General features: G+C 42.1%; 1 protein-coding gene across 2 annotated transcripts; it reads left to right on the top strand.

Moving 5' to 3' along the window:
- The first annotated feature begins 7,351 nt into the window (after positions 1 to 7,351).
- On the top strand, positions 7,352 to 20,186 carry THOC7 (THO complex subunit 7). Of its 2 annotated transcripts, XM_023727722.1 has the most exons (8): positions 7,352 to 7,406; positions 14,399 to 14,516; positions 15,296 to 15,423; positions 15,754 to 15,840; positions 17,505 to 17,562; positions 18,279 to 18,345; positions 18,439 to 18,508; positions 19,858 to 20,186. In XM_023727722.1, the coding sequence occupies exons 1-8, from the start codon at positions 7,367 to 7,369 to the stop codon at positions 19,923 to 19,925; spliced, it is 636 nt and encodes a 211-aa protein (XP_023583490.1). In that variant the 5' UTR covers positions 7,352 to 7,366; the 3' UTR covers positions 19,926 to 20,186. The 2 variants fall into 2 exon arrangements, with proteins under 2 accessions (XP_023583490.1, XP_023583486.1); XM_023727718.1 differs by lacking the exon at positions 7,352 to 7,406 and having other exon boundaries at positions 14,091 to 14,516.
- The last annotated feature ends 2,601 nt before the right edge of the window (positions 20,187 to 22,787 follow it).

The following is a 22,787-nucleotide window of genomic DNA, read 5'->3' as shown; positions in this document are numbered from 1 at the left end:
CCAGAGCCCCCCGCCGCCCCAGAGAGACCCCCCGGCCGCCCCGGGACCCCGGCCAGAGCCCCCCGCCGCCCTAGAGAGACCCCCCGGCCGCCCCGGGACCCCGGCCAGAGACCCCCGCCGCCGCAGAGAGACCCTCCCGCAGCCCGGGTCAGACTCCCCGGCCGCCCCGGGACCCCGGCCATCTCGGTCATTCCCCCCGGCCGCCCTGGGACCCCGGCCAGAGCCCTCGGCCGCCCCAGAGAGACCCCGCCCGCCCGGGTCAGACTCCCCGGCCGCCCCGGTCAGACCCCTTGGCCGCCCCGCGAGATCCCGGGTCCGACCCCTCGGCCGCTTCCGGGAGCCCCTCGGCCTCCCCCGAAACCCCTGGCCGCTTCCGGGAGCTTCTCGGCCTCTGCAGTCAGACCCTCGGAGCTCCGGGCCTCCGACCGTGTCCCCCGAGCCCCCCGCAGCTCTCCCGGAGGCCACGCGGGGCAGGGGCAGAGGGTGTTGGGGAGCTGGGCGCACTCGTGGGGCCGGGGCGGCTGGAAGCGCGTGTGGTGGTACCCGGAGGAGGTCTGGGCTGCCCGCGAGGGGACGAGGGAGCACTTGGCGGGGGGCTGGGGGTGTTGTGGGGGGCATGGAGCGGGGGTCCGAGTGTCTGTTGAGGGCTGGAGGCGGGTGGGAGCGCCAGGGATCAGCGTACTGTGTGGGTATGGAGACTGACACGTGGGAGGGTCCTCTGGGCAGGCTGGGACGGGCCCCCAGACGGTGGAGTAGATCGTAAGGAGGCCGGAAGGTGCCAGTGAGTGGGCATGGGGAGGGGGTGCTGAGGACGTCAGCTAAAAGGAATAGATGTGAATGGGTACTGGAGAGAGGATGGGGAGTGTGCCTGGGAGCTTTATTTGAAAGGCAAGGAGCCAATATTGGGGTGGGGGCAATAAAAGATCTGTGTGTGTGTCTTAGGGAGGGTGGTTTGTTGAGCTGGATGGGGGGAGGTTGAGAGGCAGAGGCTGCGTTTGTCGACAGTTGTGAGGGCCGTTTAGGAAGGCGGACACCGTGAAGAAGAGCCCAGGGGTGGTCTAGGGACTGAGGGCAGACATCGTGTGGCACCTTGGGGAGGGTGGACAGGTATGATGAGCAACTGGGGGAGCACCTAGCTGGAGGGGGGGATCTTTGGTCACCGGGCCTACTGGAGGAGAGGGTGATTAGTAACTGTAGATGCCTGTAGAGAGACCACTTCTGAAGAGTTGGAGGCAGACAAGGTCTCCACATTAAAAGGCTGGGCAGTGGGACAAAGAGTGGTAAGCCCAACTTTGTGGATGGGGTAAAGCGTGGTGGAGGCGGCAGGATGTTAACGGTCCAGAAACCTCATGGGGAGTTTCGACTTTGCTTCATTCCAGTTTCATTTATTCAGTGGATATTTATCCTACCTGGGCTAGGCCTTGGAATTACAGGCCAAGTCTTTCTCCCTTTGAGGTTACAGCCGTTCCAGGGGAGAAAGACGTGGCTGTCTGTTTCCATAAAGATTTACAGCCTTGAAAACCTTATGGGGCAGCTACTCTGTCTTGCAGGATCGTTATGAGTCGGAATCAACTTGATGGCAATGGGTTTGAGTTTTTTGGTTTTTGTTTTTTTTTGCGGGGGTGCTGGGGGAGGGAGACACATTAAATAAATTAGTTTTAAGGGTTGCAAACGTTACCACAAGGGAAATTCAAGGTTGAGATCTTTAGGAGCACTAACAAAGATAGCTTTCCATTCTGGGAGACCAGTAAGCCTCTCTGAAAAAAATTAATCCCATTCTTGAAGAATAAATAGATGTGATTGGAGGGCTGGTGTACCAGATGAGGAATCACTTGTGCAAAGGCCCCAAAGTGTTGGAAGAACTCAAAGATGGCCAGCAATGATGAGACTTTAGACAGTTGTGAGCCAGAGATTTCTAAGGGCTATAGGAAGCCACTTAAGGTTTTAACTTTGGAGTGGTGTGATCAGATTTGCATTAAAAATGGAAGACTGTACTCTACTCGGTGAAGAATGATGAGGGAAAGGGCAAGTGAGAAGTCAGTCCCCGCCCCACTTTCTAGCATTTATACAGCACTTGTACCCTTGGCCAAGCAGTCTCCTAGGTATTATCTCCACTTTACAGGTGAAATTAGGACTCAAGGAGGTTATGTAACTTACCCAAGGTGGCGAAGGTGGTGACATATGGAGCCTGGGCTCAAAACCAGGCAGTCTGGCTCCAGAGCTCTTGCTCTTCACCATGGTGCATTCTGTCTCAGCTACTGCTGCATTGGTCTTGGTGGGAGAGAATGGGCCCTCTGACCAAGACGGTTATCAAGGGAAAGCGGAGAAGTAGACAGATGGGAGGGAAGTTTCTGAGGTAGAGCATCAGGATTTCAGTGACTGAGTGGACATGAGGGGGAGCAGTTGAGGATGACCTCAGACTTCTGGTTGGAACACCTGGGGACCCGTCAATGCTGTGTCTCTATTGAGGTAGAGAGCCCTGAAGGAGGGACAGGTTTTGCCACACAGGCGATGGGGAGGGAAGATGAGGTCTAGTAAACGTTGTGACCACAGTCAGGTGTTGTCCACATCTTTAGGGGCAGCAGGAATTCCCCCCTGCCACTTTGAAGCTGTCTGACCTTGGGCAGGTTAATTAACCTCTGTGAGCCTCAGTTTCATTCTCTGTAAATGGAGATAATAAAATCTACGTCATAGATTGTATTGAGGATTAAATGCAATGAAAGCTGTAAAGCACTTTGCACTGAGTCTGACACATAGTAATGTTCAGTAAATATTATTAAGTGTGAGAATTGGGTACTCACCTCTCCTTTGCTACCTTTTGACGAGACGTATACCTTCTCCATCTCTGTTATCTGCAGAGATTGCCCTTCTCTCCCCTTTCTGCCTGGTGAGAGCCCATTTAGTCTTCAAGACCCACCTCAAATGTCCCTTCTATTCTCTTTCCCAGAACCAATTGATTTCTCACCTATTAACCATATTATTTTATGCATATTGCTGCTATAGCCCCCAACACTATGTATATGCCTATTTAATGCAGCTCACCGGTAGTGAGAAAATACAAAAATAATACAAGTGGATGATAAAACAGGACAAAAAGGAGATTGAGGCTAGGAAAAACAAGAGGAAGCCAGAAGTGGGGGCAGCCCTCAGAATGCAGGAGGTAAAGTGTAGTGGGTTAATTAAGAAAGCTGCAAGCCTCTCTTGGCTCCCATAGCAGACCATGGCAAGAGGCAGATCTGGTCCACTCTGCGGTTCAGTGTTCAGCAGAGAAAGCAACAACAGATACCCAGGACAAGTTTTTTCTGATTTAAACACTATAGAAAAGTTTATCTTTCGGGTCCTCATAAGGAGGAGCCAGTGTCATTTCTTTAATGCCTTTTCAGCACTGAGAATCATAGGGCTGTTTCTTAGCATGTCTCTGTTACAGGCAAAAGAAGGCTACATCACAATTCAGAAAGGCATGCTGAAGCCAATAGACCATGTGGTTTAGGTGGGTTGCTCTGCTGGCCTGATAAAATCCATAGCAGGATGTTTTGCTTGTTATAAGAGGATCTTAGACCATAAAGGAAAAGACAAACCACAACGTCTTCAGGCAATCCTCTATAACATGGTTTTCCTCATCTGAGCTTTTGCTGAAAATCTAAAAGTGAGTAGTATTTGTGGTCAGTGAACAAGTGTCTATTGCATACCTTCTAGGCGCGATGCAAGATGCTGGGGATCCAGCAGTAAACGAGACAGAGGGCAGCCCTGGCCGTGTTTGGGGAAGAGAAGCAATGGCATGCAAACAAATAAGTAAATAAGATAATTTCTGAGAAAGAACATTATTAAGTTCTGAAATTATGTTCTGAGAAGGAATATAATGGAATGATGATAGTAATGGGGGAGGGTGCTGATAATTAGGTTAAGATACAGTGATCAGGTAAAACCTCTCTGAAAAGTAACGTTTGAGGTGAGACCTGAAGTGGAAGAAAAGAGCTAACTATGTGAAAGGCCCAAGGAAATGTTCCAGACAGAGGCAGCAGCTAGTGCTGTGTGCCCTTCAGGAAGATAAGGAAGGCCAGGAAAGCTGGATGCAGGCGGGCCAGAAAGAGTGTGGTCTCAAAGGAGGTCAGAGACATACTGCAGAGCTCATGAAGAGCCTTGCAGGCCATGAGAAGGGGGCTGGATCGTCTTCTGTGGGCACTTGGAAATGATGAGAAGATTTTAAGCAGGAGAGTTAGTGATCTAATACATCTTTTAGATCATTCTGAACTGCTGTGTAGAGAATGGATAGTGGGAAGGCAAGAATGGAAGCAGGGATGCCAGTGAGAAGTCTTCCAAGTGCGAGACGATGTGGGCTTGGGTTAGGGTGGCAGTGGATGGAAATGGATGGACTAGGTGTCTCAACCATGGTCCTGAAAAGGTCTTGGAGAAGCACCACTACCTGTCCCTGGCGCTTAGAAGAGGGCTGATGCCTTACGAGTTTGAGGTTCTTGGCAAGGCACTGTGCCCTCATGTAGTCCTTAGCCATGGGTCCGCGTATCCCACTGGACCGGGAGCTCTTGGAGAAGCAGCTCTTTATTTCCTGCTCCAAGTACAAGGCCACACTGGTTACACTGAGGAGCTGCCCTGCGTCTAAGGGAAGGAAGGGGAGGGAGTGGATGAACTGTAGATAGTCTCACCAGCGCTAGGATTGTACAGAAGAAGAAATGGAGGTCCTGGGAAGTTAAGTGACTTACAGTCACACGGCTAGCTAGTGGCAAAGCCATTCTTTCTCCTTTCCCTATTGCCACCCCAGTGTTTTAGCTAACTGAAAACACTTTCGATATTGTCACTGTTAATTTAAACTCTGTTAACAGTTTGTATTTTGTAGGTGTTAAAGTGTGTTCACTCAGATGTTTATTAATGAGTGTGTGTGTGTGTGTGTGTGTGTGTGTGTGTGTGTGTGTTTGTACAGCCTTCCAGACTGATTTTTAAATGCCTGTGAAAGAAGACCTTCTCTGGAGTTAGACTGAGTTTGAATGTGAGCTCTACTTACTTCCTGTGATGTTTAATTTGGGGCAGATTACTTTCAGTTCCTTCATTGGTAAGGTAGAGATAATTATATCTACTTTATGGGGTTATTGGGAGGATTAAGTGTGTTTATATGTGAAAAGCACTTAGAACAGTACTTAGCGTATTGCAAACACTGTATCTGTTAGCTAGTATGCCAGTAGATGTACTTCTAAAATTTATACAAGCGTTTACACACTTCTGTATTTTTACAATTAATGATACATCTTGGAGCTCTTTCTAATTCAAATCTACCTCATTCTATTGTGTCAATATATGCCATTAATTTTTTTTAACTAACCCTCTAGTAAACATTTAGTTTATTTTCAGTTTTTTACTCTTAAAATAGTGTTACAATGGAGATGTTCGTATGGATGTCTTTGTACACTTGGGGGAATAATTTCTAGAAGACAGATTGAAAAAATATGTATTCTTAATTTTAAGTTGCTAAATTGCCCGAGTAGCCAGATGTTTTTCTGCTGTAATCCTGTTATCCCTTTCTGTGGGTTTTCAGTTTGGATCCAGAGTGTTCAGGGACACTGAGAACAAGCCAGTGGTGGGTTTGCCGGAAGACAGGATTCCTTGCTAAACTGCCTTTAGAAAGGAAACGCTAATACCGTTAGTAGGTCCCAGGATTACAAAAAAACCAGCTTGCTGTCAAGTTGATTCCGACTGTTAGCAACCCTACAGGACAGCGTAGATGGAAGTGCCCCATAGGGTTTCCAGGCTATAATCTACCGAAGAAGACTGCCGCACCTTTCTCGGGCTCATGCTGCCGACCTTTTGGTTAGTAGCCAGAGCGCTTCACCACTGCACCACCAGGGCTTCTTGAGCCCAGGATTGCCAGCCCATTGCCATCGAGTCAGTTTCCAGGATTACGACTGCTAAAAGCAAGGGAGAGTCAGCCCTCGCAAAGGTGCTGTGAGCTCTGACAGTTTGGGGAGGCATCTTTGACTGGTAACATGGCCGGAGGAGGAAGTTATGTAACAGGGAGGCTGTTGTCAAGCCTTGACCTGTTAGAGAGAAGCATTTTGGAATTGATTCACCATTAGCTTCCAAGCTGTTTTCCTCTTCAGTTTTTGAATATTTGCTCCAAGGTATTCTGAAAAGTTGTTTTGTAGTCAAGGTTTTCCTAGCTTCTGTAGGTGAAAAACAATTACGGACTTTGAAAGGAATGTTGTTGTTAGGTGCCCTCAAGTCAGTTCAGACTCGGGGCAACCCTATAGGACAGAGTACAGCTGCCCCACAGGATTTCCTAGGATGTTATCTTCATGAGAGCACCTCCTCAGGTCTTTTCAGAATGTTGTCTGGCTTTCTAAGAGATGTCTTTCTCATGCTGAAGTGGCGATGCAGGCTGTGTCATCTGACCAGAGGCCTGGAAATCAGAGTTGGTCTAGTGCCTGTGGTCGTTTCTTCTCACCTCCCCATTTGTGGAAAATGGAGTGTTAAAACCTAACCTCTTGAAAGGGCTTTTTGAGGCTTATTTGGTGTCTTAATATTATATTTCTTCTAGGTATGTGTAGGCCTACAAGACAGGAAAAGGTCTAAAACGTACCCCAACTTTGAGAGGAAAATTTTACTCTTCAGTATACATGTATGGTAACTGATTTTAAAGTGGTTTTGAATGGCAAACCTTTTGTATATGTAATTTTGGTATGACATATAACTGAATTCAGTAGGAAATCGTAAGTTCTAGAATTGTGGTTATTATAATCTGCTGTTAAACCAAATCTGTTTTTTATGTCTTTGGTGTTTAACATTCCATTAAGGTATATTGGATGTGGGATATATTTTTGGGGGGGGGATATATGTATATGTTCCGTGTACCTCATATATCCTATACTATACAGTAAGTGGTAGCCATACTTACTAAATATGAGAAGTTAATTGCCGCCTCCTTTTCTTGACTCAGGAGCCCTGGTGGTGCCGTGGTTAAAGCGCTCAGCTGCTAACCAAAAGGTCGGTGGTTCGAATCCACCAGCCGCTCCGCAGGAGGAAGATGTGGCAGTCTGCTTCTGTAAAGATTTACCGCCCTGGAGACCCTAAGGGGCAGTTCTGCCCTGTCCCCCGGGGTCGCAGTGGACTCCACGGCGGTGGGTTGGGTCGGGTTTCCTGATTCTGATGCGCACTCCACGGTCTTTCCAGGAGCCAGAAGTGTGGTATCACCTCGCCGTCTTCCTCCAAACCTAAAGTCAGTGGAAAGGCACCATCCACAGAGCAGATGTCAAGTATTTGGGTTTAAAAGCCCTTCCAGATGTCGATAACATTAATAAAATAGTTTCTAAGCCATCTTTACTTTTTTTATAAGGTGGAGAAGGGCCCACCAGAAGTACTAATGTTAGCATACAAATTGACTACAGAGGACTTCGAGCATGGTAATTTTTGAAGTCAAAATGCATAGTAAATAAGTTTTAGGGTGTTCAGGATAGAACTAGTTGATGAATATCGTTAAAAATAATAATGCTCATGGGATACTATTAGAAGCCATCAGCAGCAGACCATCTTTAAACTTAAAAAGAACAGACTGTTCTCAAACTGGGAACTTATCTTTTTGTTTCGTTTTATTGTTGAAAAGAGCCCTGTGGTGTAGTGATTAAGCGCTCAGCTACTAACCAAAAGTTCGAACCCACCTGCGGCTCAGTGGGAGAAAGATGTGGCCGTCTGCTTCTGTAAAGATTTACAGCCTTGGAAACCCCATGGGCGCGGTTCTACTTTGTCGTACAGGGTCGCTGTGAGTCGGAATTGACTTGATAGCAGTGGTTTGGTTTTTGTTGTTGGATCTGTGTTCAGCACTTTACATATGTTAGCTCAGTAAATCTCATCCACAGTGGGTTTTCTCTGTGTGCAACTTTCTGTGCACACTTTAAGCTAGAAATACCTAGAAATACCACGACCTTGCAATATAAAGTTTGAGATAGAAGCAAATTTGTAAGAGGTCATAGTCGGGCAAGATTTTGTATGTGTAAGTGCACACGTATTTTTACTTAAGCACATAGGTATATCTTCAACCTCTACTTGCTTTTAAACACTTTTAGGATGTTACAAGTTGTAGATTCAATTCAACATAAAACCAAAACCAAACCAAACCCGCTGCCATCGAGTCAATTCTGACTCAGCGACTCTGTAAGAGAGTATAACGTTTTTTTTTTTTCTGCTTTCCTACTATGGGCAGGAGTTGTGCTCCTTTATACACTATCTCCATGAAATTTTACAGCAGTCCTACAGAGTAGATAGTTTTATTCCTGTTTCACAGATGAGTTTAAATGTTGGGTGCACACCCGCACAGTCAACCCTCTGGACTGACCAAAACACTGGCTCCCAGTTTTTTACTTCTGGTGATGGAGGGTGTTGGTCGGCTGTGAGGGGGTGCTCTTATACTGAAGAGGAGTAGGGCCGGCATGAGGGAGTGTCTGAATGCCCAAACAGGGAAGCCCCTGTGCTGCCGGGACTGGTCATGCTACCCTCCCATTCACGCCCCTGGTATTGACATTGGCCCCTGCATCTTCCCACCCAAGTCTCTGCGCAGCCCTAACCTGTCTCTCCAAGACCTAACTGTGATCTATTCTTACTTCTTCCACTTTAGTTCAGGCCACTGTGGCTCCTGTGTATCATCTGGTAACCTCTTAACTATCCTTCCTGCCTCTGGGCTTCTGCAGTTTATTTGCTTCACTGCCCGCCCCCCTTGTAATTTCTGCCGCTGAAACTTAAGCACCTCCCAGCTGCCAATCAGCAAGGCCTGAATTTACTAGTGTGGCATTTATAGTACCGCTCACACAATCTGTCCCCCAACTACCTTTGTATCCTCGGATTCCACTGTTTGTTCATTCATCCAGCCTCCCTAGTGTACCAGAGCGGCCCAGATCCAACCTTGCATTCTCTCACCTCTGCTGTGGCTCCCAGCTTCCTCCCTGCCTGGCAAGAGTCAGGTAGGAAACTTCAGCTTTCTTTTTTGTAAACCACAGCTAACAGGTATTGAGTACTCCTGTGGTTCAGATGGAGTCCCTGGGGGGTGCAGACGGTTAACGTGCTAGGCTACTAACTGAAAGGTTGGAGTTTCCAGTCTACCCAGAGGCACCTCAGAAGAAAGAACTGGTCATCTACTTTGGAAAAATCAACCATTGAAAGTCCTATGGAGCACAGTTCTACTCTGACACACATGGGTTCTCCACGAGTTGGAATCGACTCAACAGCAACTGGTACTGGTATAGTTCAAAAATAAAGTAATATAAAAGGATAACCCATCTTCCAGTCTGCCCCCACTATCCCACTTACACTGCCCCCCATCCATGTCCTTTGTAGCCCCCCTTTTTTTTTTATCATTTACTTATTTATTTATTTTGTTTATGGTTGTAGTTTGAATGAAGTTTACATTTCAAGTTAGTCTCCCATACAAAAATTTATACACACATTGTTATGTGACCCTAATTCCTCTCCCCGTACTGTGACAGCACACTCCTCCTTTCCATCCCTGATTCCCTGTGTCCATTCAACCAGCGCCTAACCCTCTCTGCCTTCCCATCTCATCTCCAGACAGAAAGTGCCCATTTAGTCTCTTGAGCTAAGGGGTACACTTCTCACAAGATCCCTTTATGTCCCACAGTCTGGTCCAATCCCTGTCTGAAGAGTTGGCCTCGGCAATTGTTTTAGTTCTGGGCTGATAGAGAATCCGGGGGCTGTGCTTTCCAGGGTTCCTCCAGTCTCGGTCAGACCATTAAGTCTGGTCTTCTTACTAGAATTTAAGTTCTGCACCCCACCTTTCTCCTGCTCCATCCGGGACACTCTGTTGTGTTCCCTGTCAGGGCAGTCATTGGTGGTAGCTGGGCACCATCTAGTTCTTCTGGTCTCAGGCTGTTGACATCTCTGGTTTATGTGGACCTTCTGTCTCTTGGGCTAATACTTTCCTTGTGTCTTTGGTGTTCTTCATTCTCCTTTACTCCAGGTGGTTGGGACCAATTGATGCATCTTAGATGGCTGCTTGCAAGGTTTTAAGACCCCAGATGCCACTCACCAAAGTAGGATGCAGAACATTTTCTTAATAAGCTTTGTTATGCCAGTTGACCTAGATGTCCCCTGAAAGCATGGTCCCCAGACCCCTACCCCTGCTACTCTGTCCCTCAAAGTGTTTGTATTCAGGAAACTTCTTAGCTTTGGTTCTGTCCAGTTGTACTGACTTCTCCTGTAGTGTGTGCTATCCTTCCCTTCACCTAAGATTATTATCTACTGTCTAGTTAGTAAATAACCCTCACCCTCCCTCCCCACCCTCATAATGTAGCCCCTTTTATGTTTTTAATATTCTTCCATGGTATCTATGAAAATATAAGCACATATGAACATACATTCTTATTTTTCCCTGTTTTTATCCAAAAGGAAGGATACCACACATAACTGTTCTTCATCTTGCTATTTCAACAATCTTAAGTGACCTCTCTACACTAGTACATAGAGCACTTCCTCATTCTGTGTCTGTTTTAATGGTGCCATAGCATTCCATCACGCTCTTGTACTAAAATTTACTTAATTGGTCCCCTGTTGATGGACATTTGGGTTGTTTCCCATTGTTGGTTGTTTTAGTGTTCTAGTGAATAAGCTGACGTATGTCATGTTGCATATATGGCAGTATATCTGTAGGATTGCTGGGTCAAGGGCTATATGTTATTTGAAATTTTCATAGATATTGTTAAAATATCCTTTATCTTTTTTGATTGGTACTTTTTAAGTATCAAAAGGGCAGTTCAGATTACCTTCCTTGTAAGGGCCTGCCATGATTCCCCTAGCCCAAGGAAGCGCCCCTAATCTCCTCTACTATGTGTCTGTTGTCCGTCCTTTAACAATCATGGCCTCCTCGGTGGGTGGGTGTGGTTCTCCAGCTAGAGGGAAAGAGCTGGGGTCTTTATCTCATATCCTCAGAACTTCACTCTGGTACCTTGTGGACACATCTGCTCAGTGATCAGACATTCGTGTCTTTTGTGCAAGTAGAGAATCTCTGCTGTGGACGTGAAAATAAGATAGTTGCCTGCGAGTCCTTTCTAGTATTTTATTGAGCAAAGCTCTTTAGAGGGCGGATGGTGCCACGCAGATACTACCAAATCCAATTAAAAAATATTTATTGAGCATCTGAAATGTATAAGACGTAATGTGAGACACTGGGGAGAAAGCAGAGATGAATAAGACAGGACTCGTGTAACTTTGGCGCAGTGGCAGGGACGTCTGACTTCCTCATCTGACTTCATGAGGGGGAGGAGAAACAATCGCCATCAGCATCAACAGCCCAAAACTGATTCCTATGAGGCAGAGGTCAGGCATACCTCCTCTTTCCAACCTTTTTACCAATTCTGACACCAGCTGACCCCCCCACAGCACTCTCTACTTCTCTGTTGGATTCGATAATTCGTTGCAGTGGCCTCACAGAACTCACAGACCATACTCACAGTTATGGGGTGTATTAGGGAAGTAAGAGGTTACAATTTAGGATCAGGAAATATGACTCAGGATACAGTTCTTCGATCAAGACAGTGTCTTCTCAGCTGTGTCCGCAGGCAAGCCTCTCTCTGGCCCTTGGCCCCTTGGCCTGCCCTCTGCCCTGCTTGGGCAAGTGTTACAAAGTTCTTTAGCTCCACCAGTAAGTGCCCAGAGGCACCCCACTCTGCCAGTAAGCCTCCACCCAGAGGCACTCGGCTCTCTCACTCCGTGGATCGGCACATCCACTGTAACCGCCTCACTCTGTGGGCTGGGAAGTTCAGTGCACCATCTTGCATCAATCTCGTGGTTCTGCTGCTGCTGCTCACCGTCTCTCACCGTCTCTGGTGTTACAGCTCTCTCTCTCTGTCTCTTGGGTATAGGAGGTTCCCAGAGCTGGGACCCCAGATCCAAAGGACGCACTCCACTCCTAGCAATTCTTCCTTGGTGGTAGTGAGACCCCCCCGCTTTTCACCTCTGGGATGACAAACTGACCAATCCCCTTGTTAGGGTTCAATACACCTTATTTGCATGGTCCACCCCCGACAGGGGTGCCATGCACCTTGTTTGTATTATTAACAAGCTGTCCAATCCCCTTGATGAGCCACCAGCACCTTATTTGCATAGCCCCACCCAATCCTTTGGTGAGGGTTACAAGACCATGGCTAGAAAGGCTATATGAAAGGGATCCATCACACTGCAGCTGGCTTTGTGAGCCTTTTTCCCATGTGGGGAAGAGAAGACCAGCCTGTAGGCTTAGTTTCTTTGGCCTGTACAGTGTTTTAAACGTTTCTCAAAAACTTTTGTAATTAAAGTATCGCATACATATATAAAAGTACACGAATCTTCAGTGTAGCTGGGATGATTACAAATGTGTTTTAAACGTTTTTAGGTAGTTGTCAAACTTTAAGAATCTCATGAAAAATTGTATCTGGCAAATAGCTCCTCCTCAGACGGCCCTCATTCCCGTTTCCCTCAGATGTCACCTGCCTATTCTGTGAATGCATTTACACGCAAACTTCTGGTCCCTCATAAAGCAGGAGGCGCACGCATCTGGTGAGAAGGAGGAAGATAGGATTTCTTGCGGCTTGAGAAAGGCAGAAACGACCACCAGAGGAATGTTGGACAGCATCAGTGCCACCAGATTGCCTCACCTGCTGGATGGCTACTTTTAATAAAATTAAAACACATTTACCATAAAAAATATAAATACGAGGTCACTTTCTGTATTTTAATCTCTTCGGGGACTGTGCTTTATTCGTCTCCGTCTCCCCAGGTAGCTTTGTCGGTGGCTAAAAACTGAAAACACTAGTTTGTGTCTTAAACTGTGAAGTGAAAACACTTGATGAATCCGTAGCTCGAGCAGTCTGTCAAAGCCATGCCTTCAAGAACCAAACCCAATTCTAAAAATGTTTGTCTGATGCTGTCACAGAGTGTATTTTAAAACTGGAGTCATCTGCCTTCCAAATCTTATCTCCGCTGCACCTGCACTTAAAAATATTTCTGCCTACACGCAGGAACTATTGTTTGAAGATTCTGTTGTTGATTCATCTTGTAGGCTCTCCAGGAATTATTCATACTTTAAAATTCTTTTTTTTTAAAATAATGCAGACACATGGTAACAAACAGACGAAAAAATTCTACAAATGCCATATAGGAAACATCTTTTCTCCACCTCTGTCTGCAGTCCCTCTCACCAGAAGCAACCATTATTATTAATGTCTTGTGTATCCTTCTGTAAATATACAAACGCATGCATGTATTTATGCGCACACACACACCCATACACACACAACCTACACCTTCTCAGCACAAATGAGAGAATACTGTATGTGCTTCTCCACAGGTGTTTTGTTTTTATTTTACTTAACATAGTCTGGAGTTTTTTTCGGCATCAGCATCAGTAAATACTTCCATGTTATTCTTTTGGCTGCATACTGTTACACTGTATAAATGTTTCACAATTTACCCATTCTTTACTGCTGAGTGTTTCGTTTGCCATCTCTACTACATAGAGCAGTGTGGAGAACATCCCTTTACATCTGTCTCTGTGCATGGGCGCACATTTATCTATAGGAGAAGTTTCTAGAATTGGAATTATGGGGTCAGAAAGACGTGTGTATTTTAAATTTTGTTGTTGTCAATTAACCTACACAGACTCGTACCAGTTTTTATTCCCTCAGTGTGTATAAGCGCGGTTTCCTAATCTTTTGATCTTTGCCAGTCTGATAAATGAAAACTGTGTTGTGGTTTCACTTTGCGTTCCTCTTGTTACGACCCAGCATTATTTTGGCCAGGCTAGAGCACACACTCAGGGCTGCAGGGCGGGCAGGTTGGGCCTCCTTGTTACTCATCATTATATCTGCGCTGCTTTTCCATTCCTTTCTTCCTTCCTCTTCTCCCACCCGCCCCCCACCTTGCAGCTAAAGTGAGACCAGATTTTTTTTTTTTTAATCTTCATGGGTAAAGAAATGTTACAGCTATGATAGCTACATTACATTTTTGTTTCACAAATCCATTCCTGTTTCTCTGGCCTGCCTTCCATTCTCCTCCCCTAGTCTGCCACTGGGTCTTGTAAATCTTCCTCTCCCTCTACTCCTTCTGCCATGCCTCCCCCACGGAGACATGAACACTCAGGATTTCCCTCCTGTCTGGACACGTTTTCCAAAAAGGGTTCTTCAAAAATTACTGGGTTATTTATTTCTTCAGTGGCACCTGAAAATTACTTGCACTCAACAAGCCAGCAGAGTGCCAGCTGTCTCAGGGCAGTGGTTTTCTTCCCGCGCTAGTCCCCCAGGACACTCGTAACTTCCTTTCCAAGGAATGTGTGAGAAGTGCTATTCGCTGCTTGTCCCTGACAGTGACAGGAGCCAGATGATCCTTGTAACTCCAGTTGCTCTTCCTTCCCCAGACGAAGTCATCCGGAAGCGTCTCCTCATTGATGGAGATGGTGCTGGAGATGATCGAAGGATTAATCTGCTAGTGAAGAGTTTCATTAAATGGTGCAGCTCTGGCTCCCAGGAAGAGGGGTACTTAATTTCATTGTTATTTCTATACCAATGTCCTGATGGGATTTTAGAACATAATTAAGGCCCTCTTAATAGTTCACATTTTCACTCACTCACCTTAAATGTCCACTATAAGGTCGCTGTGAGTCGGAGCTGACTTGACAGCAGCGAGTCTGTTTTTTTTTTTGTTCATGTCCACTAGTTTTCTGGCCTGTTTTTCCCTTCAGAGGTCTGTCTGATGTTGATTAAAACGCTCCAGTATAAGAAGAGAGAAAGATTAATTTCCGGTCCTCTTTGGCAGATCCGATAAGTGTTGAGTAAGATAAAACAACTAAATTGAATATTCTTTTTTGTTAATAAGCTAATAAAAACTGCTGCAAGACTAAATATACTTAAAAATTTTTTAACTTAGAAAATTTCTTATTTGAATTAGCTTTCTACATAGATAAATATAGAGTGAAAAAATTGTGAGAACAGAATTTTGAAGATAAAATACCATCTTAATCAAAATATTTTCAACTGTTTTAAACAAAATTCAAGTAAGTAGTTGTTTGAATTAAGCCTATATTCATAAGAACAACAGTTCTGTTTTTGCATTTGTGACTAAACCAGTTTATAAATTCAAGTAAACCACATTTTGAAAAAGAAAACATAAGGGATAGATATTCTAAATTATTTTAAATCAGATGATTCTCTCAGAACCCGGCATAAGTTAATTAGCAAGTCTTTCCTGCACTACAGTAGTTGGATTTTGGCAATGTATAAACATCTTTGTTGTGTTTTTCTCTCTTCTTTGTTAGATACAGCCAGTACCAGCGTATGCTGAGCACGCTGTCACAGTGTGAGTTTTCAATGGGCAAAACCTTGCTGGTGTATGATATGAATCTCAGAGAAATGGAAAATTATGAAAAAATTTACAAAGAAATAGGTAAAGCAGCTTGATTAATGCTTGAATTTGTTCCTATCTATAATTTTAATTGTTACGATATACAGAAAAGAATGTCTGCTAACGTATTTCTTTGGTTGGTGGGAATAAAAACAACAATAGCAATATTAATACAAAGAATGCAGTGAATGTTAACTATAAAAATATATTCCAGTATTATACAATATTTTGAGTTAGAGCTATTTTTTTTAAATGCCAGCATATATTTTGTTAGCAATAGAACTTCAGTTCTTAATACACATTTTAAGATTGAAAATGGACAGAAATTATACATACTATTATAACTATCTAAAAAAAACCTTTTTTATATAGAATGTAGCATTGCTGGAGCACATGAAAAGATTGCTGAGTGCAAAAAGCAAATTCTTCAAGCAAAACGAATACGAAAAAATCGCCAAGGTAAGGGTTTTGAGGGATTTAGTGTGCAAGTACTTTATTACTGACTAGTATTTCATGCAGTGTTTAATGTTGGGAGGTAGAATCTTCAGCTAGAATCAGTCTGAAATATAAAAAAGAATTAGGAGCCAAACTTAATTCTTTACAACTGTATTATTCTTTAAAATAGAGGAGGAGGAAAGCTAAAGTTTTTGCTGGATTTTATTGATTATCTAATTGTCTAAGTATATTAATACTTACTAAGTATTCATTTTTTAACTGTCTCCAGACCCCTTTGCCTAATCATGTTAGGGTTAATCAGGAAGGGGAATTCACACAACTACACTAGATTTAGAATTTTTTTAAAATATATTTTATTTTTTTTGTTGAGAATATACAGAGCAGAACATACACCACTTCAACAATTTCTGCTTGTGCAATTCAGTGACGAGGAACTTTTTTTTTTTTTTTAAAATAGAACTACTTGACAAAAAAAGAAAAGAAAGAATTTAAACCCAGTGAGTTTTTACTAAGTACAACACAAGCATTTACAAGCTGCCTAAATATCCAATAAAAGAAATATCAAAGCTTACTTTTGTTCTGATCTTTTTTGTTTTTAAATTAGGGAATGTCCTTAATATAGTCTATAAAAGCAATTTCAAAATAATTTTTAATGACATGGGTCATTCATTGCTCCCCATATAATGCAAATTGAAAAACACAAGATAAACATAACATATAATCACAATTGTAACGTATATATGAAAAATAGAAAGTGTTAGTGGTTATTTTAGAGTTGTTGAATTTAATGGCTTAGGTTCTTTTTCTTCTTCTTTTTTTTTTTTTTTTTTTACATTGACCGTGTATTATTTTCTAATCCAAAATTGTTTTTATTAAAAGAATCACTATTAATATGCTGAGTTCCAAAACAAGGAACTTCACCTTTTAGTGAGTTAATTAAGATGAATTTTAATTTCCTGTTTTTAAAAGTTGGTTTTTGAATTCATTATAAAACACATGTACTCAAGTTTCAGTGGGCAATACAGAGCAGGATACTAGCGTATTTAGTAATTAATATTAATTCTAAGATCATTTTAAAATATTTTGCAAGCAGTGTTTTTTCTAGCTAAGGACACTGTTTAGTGAATACTGCCATTTATCATTTCGTAAGAAAGGTCAGCAGGGGTCACTTGACTTATTGTGGAGGATTCAGTGGAGCAGAAACAAGATTCCTGAATTTTAAGTCATTTCTTAAGTTTCTGAAATGAGGAGAAGTGCAGTTTGCCTTTGGCTAAGATCTGAAATTAATGATAAGATATATTTCCCTCACTGATGTTTTTTGCCGGGCAAATAGTGAATGGGATCCTTTTGATAATCAGTCCACTAGAGGATCAGGGATGACTTCAGCTGGTTCCCCACCTGTGCTGGCCTCTTACTGTTCAGCCCAGGGGTGGTTAAATGGAAAACCAGGAGTGGGAGCGGAGAGCCCGTGTGGAACGCTTTTGATGTCACGTATCATAGCGGTTATAGTTGAATCAAGTGAGATTGGAAATACTCTTTCCATCCTTCAGTGTGTTCATTTCTGTATGTACTAGGCAAAGGATTATGAGAGATTTATATTACAGACTATGTTTTGATAATCCAGCTTTAAAACACCTTAGTTTGGTAAATATTTTTATGTCTTTCAGAATACGATGCTTTAGCAAAAGTAATCCAACATCATCCAGACAGGCATGAGACATTAAAGTAAGTTTAGAGCTTTGCTTTGAAATGAACTAATCTTTATACTTAAATGTTCAAATGTTAGCCTATGCATTCATTTTTTATGGCAATACGTAATATGTTTCAAAAGGAGCAGTCATATCTGTGATATTTCATATTCTAATATTGCTTGATTAGATGTTTTGTTTTTTCTTCTTTCACTTTACTACCTGTAGGTCTAAAATAAATCCATGGAATATACATCAGTAGGACAATGGATGACTAGAATATGGTCTGTTCATATGGTAGAATACTAAATAGCAGTTAAAAAGAATAAACTAGATATACACTTTTTAACACAGATCTCAGAAACATAATTAGTGAAAGAAGAAACAGAAGACATATTGAGTTTTAAACTATTTCTAGTTAAGGGCAATGTTTTAGTTCTTTTACTGAGAAAAAGACTTGAAGTGAGTATGACAAGATGTTAAACATTATTAGTTCATGGTGTTTGTTATTTCATTATCTGTGTTTTCCTGTACTTAGAAAAATTATCTAAAAATGTTATTTTAATGAAAATAAGCACATATTTAGAAGTTAAAATAGAAATCCTCAGCTTTACAAGCACCTCCGTAATGCAGTAGTGTAACTCCTTATTCTTTTTACATTTTTAAAGCACCATTTAGTAACCTAAAAGTTAGATGTTAATCGTGGGTTCTGTTCCCCCAGTTAGTAAAATATAACACTTTTATTTTTTTCAGGGAACTAGAGGCTTTGGGAAAAGAATTAGAGCATCTTTCACATATTAAAGAAAGTGTTGAAGATAAGGTATTTGCATATGTTTATTAGCCTTTGCCATATATATATGTATATCAATTCAGAGCAATTTGAATTAATTTTTTTTTTTTTTTTTAAACACAGCTGGAATTGAGACGGAAACAGTTTCATGTTCTTCTTAGTACCATCCACGAACTTCAGCAAACACTGGAAAGTAAGTAGAAATAGTCTCAAGATAAATGCTTGTGAAGATTTTTTAAATGATCCAGGAGTGTGCCTTTTAGGAATTTACATCTCAGTTGTACACCTTCAGTTTCTGACCAGGAGTATAGCTGGATGGCATTAGAAGACACATTATTTAGCTTTCTGAGTACATACAGAAAAGTCTTACTTTGTAGTCATGTATGATTTAAATATGCACACAGTGGCTTAAATGGAGAAAAATTCAGTGAGCATAGATTTGAAATTTTTCTGGGTTTATTATAGTTCATTGCTATAAAGTAAAGCTTCAGGACCCAGACAGGTAATGATAAGTGGGTGAAATAATCAATGCCTAAGAGTATTTGCATACATTGTGAATGGTCGGTGCTATGGAGACCTAGAGACTTGCTCTTTGTATTGACTGTAGACATGTAGAAAGTTTTTTATTACCTAATCTGCTGGTTGTTTCCAAGAAAAGCCTAACATCCATAATTTTTTGTGTGAAATCTGACACAAATTTAAAATTTTGGCTCAGCTAATAACTACCAAAACAGTACTTTTTTTTTTTTTTTTTAAATGTGCTTTAGGTGAAAGTGTACAGAGCAAATTAGTTTCTCGTTCAAAAATTTATACACAAATTGTTTCATGACATTGATTGCAATGCCCCCGAGGTATCAACACTCTCCTCCTTTCCACCCCGGGTTCCCCGTGTCCATTCTTCCAGTTTTCCTGTCCCTTCCTACCTTCTCGTCTTTGCTTTTGGACAAGTGTTGCCCATTTAGTCTCATATACTTGATTTGATATATCTAAAAAGCACTTTCCTCACGTGTTATTGTTTGCTTTATAAACCAAAAAACCAAACCCATTGCTGTTGAGTCAATTCTGACTCATAGCTACCCTATAGGGCAGGTTAGAACTGCCCCATAGGGTTTCCAGGAAGCGGGTGGTAGATTCGAACTGCCGACCTTTTGGTTAGCAGCCAAACGCTTAACCACTGGGCCACCAGGACTCAGTTGGTTTTATATGTCTATCTCATCTTTGACTGAAAGGTGAAATTCAAGAGTGGGTTCCGTTCTGAGTAAGAAGGGTGTCCAGGTGCCATAGTCTCAGGGGTGCTGCTAGTCTCTGTCAGACCAATAAGTCTGGTCTTTTTTGTGAATTTAAATTTTGTCCTCCCACTGTGTTATTAAAACAGCACTTTTCAAGCCAAACGCTTATGCAGGCCAGTTGTAGTCATAGGCTGTTATTTTGCCATCTTTGATTTAAACGTATTAGCTAATAAAGGATAAAAATGTTCTCATGTATTCACTAGGCACATAATTTGAGCATATTTGACTAAGGTTTTATGTTTCTCAATTTCAGATGATGAAAAACTCTCAGAGGTAGAAGAAGCTCAGGAAACAAGCTTGGAAACAGATCCTAAGCCGTAGACAGGCTAATCACTCCCCGTTGCCAAGAATATTGAACTAGCTACATAATCTTGGTGTGCTTAGAAATTATTGTGCTTTTGAGATATTTAAAATATCTGCAGTGAAATACTTTGCTTTTAAAATTAATGTACATTTTATTTGTAGTTCTTCACACAAAGGAAAATGACTTCAGAATAGATTTGTTTTTTTATTAAAATTCATTTTTATTCTTAAAAAGTAGGAAGCAACAGTCTAAAAATGTTTAATAAAGTGTTTTCAAGCAGGATATATTTGTGCTCATTAATATTCTAGGTAGGTTTTGACTGGTAACATTGATTGCTTACAAAATAAGTCTAAGATTATGATAAGGTGGTGTTTCTAGGATTTACGTGAGGAAATAAGTCCATTTCCAGAAATGGTTAGCACTTGTGAGATGTTGTGTGAAATGTCATGGTATGTGCTCACTGTTCTGGGGAGACGTGGAGGACCGGTGGTGTAAGAGAATTATAAGATGCAGTGTAGATCACTGTGCTTTATTTTGTATATCTCCTTACCACTGAAGAATATGGTTCTTAAATGTTTTCTTGTTATATTTTCTTTCTGTTGTTCTTTAGGAATCATTTCCAATAGAAACAAATTTATTGATAAAGTGATGAGTTGTTTGAGGTACATAATCTGATAAGATTGTTTTGCATACAGGATTTCATGATCTTCAAAAGTAAGCTAAGGCTGAATCACTTGTAAATTTTTTAAGTATTGAATTACATGTTGAATACTTGCTAGGTTCCATCTTTATCCATTTATACTAGTTCAGAAACATGACACTTTGTATGAGTCATACCTTAATAATGTTAATTTTTATCATTTTTTTTGAAGGGAAATACTTGTTTATTAAAAAAAAATTAATAAGGCCAGTGATAGAAATCATCTTTAGAAACTTAAATGAAGAATATCTGAGTTTTCTTTTTGAAACATTATCATTCCCCTTTCTCTTCAACATTCCCCTTGTGCCTCTCTCAACATGAAATGAAATCGCTTAATATCAATTACTGAACATAATAGCAAAGAAATAAGCATCATGGAGGTATGAGACAGACATTACCCATTGTGAAAAAAATCAATCATGAACTCACAGTGTAAGTACAGTTACAAACTTACATCTATATACCGAACAGCCGTATCCCAAAGTAGACAAGTTCAAATTAGATGTTATCACCATCATGAAACTGGTTCATTTTTTTTCCCTTTTTTTCTTTATTGTTGTAGTTTAGATGAAGTTTACATTTCAAGTTAGTCTCCCATAGAAAAATTTATACATACGTTGTTATGTGACCATAATAGCTCTCCCCATACTGTGGCAGCACACTCCTCCTTTCCACCCCTGATTCCCCATGTCCATTCAACCAGCTCCTAACCCTCTCTGCCTTCCCATCTCATCTCTGGACAGAAGCTGCCCGTTAGTCTCTTGAATCTACTTGAGCTAAGAGGCACACTCCTCACGAGTATCCGTTTATGTCCCACAGTCCACTCCAATCCCTGTCTGAAGAGTTGGCCTCGGCAATTGTTTTAGTTCTGGGCTGATAGAGAATCCAGGGCCATGCTTTCTGGGGTTCCTCCAGTCTCAGTCAGACCATTAAGTCTGGTCTTCTTAGTAGAATTTGAGTTCTGCACCCCACCTTTCTCCTGCTCCATCAGGGACTCTCTGTTATGTTCCCTGTCAGGGCAGTCATTGGTGGTGGCTAGGCACCATCTAGTTCGTCTGGTCTCAGGCTGATCAAGTCTTTTGTTTATGTGGCCCCTTCTGCCTCTTGGGCTAATACTTTCCTTGTGTCTTTGGTGTTCGTCATTCTCCTTTACTCCAGGTGGCTGGGACCAATTGATGCATCTTAGATGGCCACTTGCAAGGTTTTAAAACCCTAGATGCCACTCACCAAAGTAGGATGCAGAACATTTTCTTAATAAGCTTTGTTACGCCAGTTGACCTAGATGTCCCCTGAAAACATGGACCCCAGATCCCTACCCCTGCTACTTTGTCCCTGAAAGTGTTTGATTCTTTTCAGGAAACTTCTTAGTTTTGGTTCTGTCCAGTTGTGCTGACTTCTTCTGTAGTGTGTGCTGTCCTTCCCTTCACCCAAGATAAAACTTGTCCACTGTCTAGTTAGTGAATAACCCTCACCCTCCCTCCCCACCCTCGTAACCATCAAAGAATGTTGTCTTCTGTGTTTAAACCTTTCCTTGAGTTCTTATAATAGTGGTCTTATACAATATTTGTCCTTCTATGACTGACTAAATTCACTCAGCATAATGCCTTCCAGCTTCCTTCATGTTACAAGATGTTTCCCGGCTTCATCGTTGTTCTTTATGGTTGCGTAGTATTCCATTGTGTGGATATACCATAATTCGCGTATCTGTTCGTCTGTTGATGGGCACCTAGGTTGTTTGCATCTTTTTGCTATTGTGAACAGTGCTGCAGTGAACATGGGTGTGCATATATCTATTCGTGTGATGGCTCTTATTTCTCTAGGATATATTCCAAGGAGCAGGATAGCTGGATCGTATGGTACTTCTATTTATAGCTTTCAAAGGAAGCTCCAAATTGATTTCCAAAGTGGTTGTACCATTTTATATTCCCACCAACAGTGTATAAGTGTTCCAGTCTCTCCACAGTCTCTCCAGCATTAATTATTTTGTGTTTCTTGGATTAATGCTAGCCTTGTTGGGGTGAGATGATATCTCATTGTAGTTTTGATCTGCATTTCTCTAATTGTGAGCATTTCTTCATGTGTCTGTTAGCCGCCTGAATATCTTCTTTGGTGAAGTGCCTGTTCATATCCTTTGCCCATTTTTTAATTGGGTTATTTGTCTTTTTATTGTTGAGGTTTT

Source organism: Trichechus manatus, unplaced genomic scaffold (genome assembly GCF_000243295.1).
Source record: "Trichechus manatus latirostris isolate Lorelei unplaced genomic scaffold, TriManLat1.0 scaffold00001, whole genome shotgun sequence".
In the NCBI taxonomy this organism is placed as follows: domain Eukaryota; kingdom Metazoa; phylum Chordata; class Mammalia; order Sirenia; family Trichechidae; genus Trichechus; species Trichechus manatus.
This window is presented reverse-complemented; position numbering and strand designations above follow the sequence as displayed.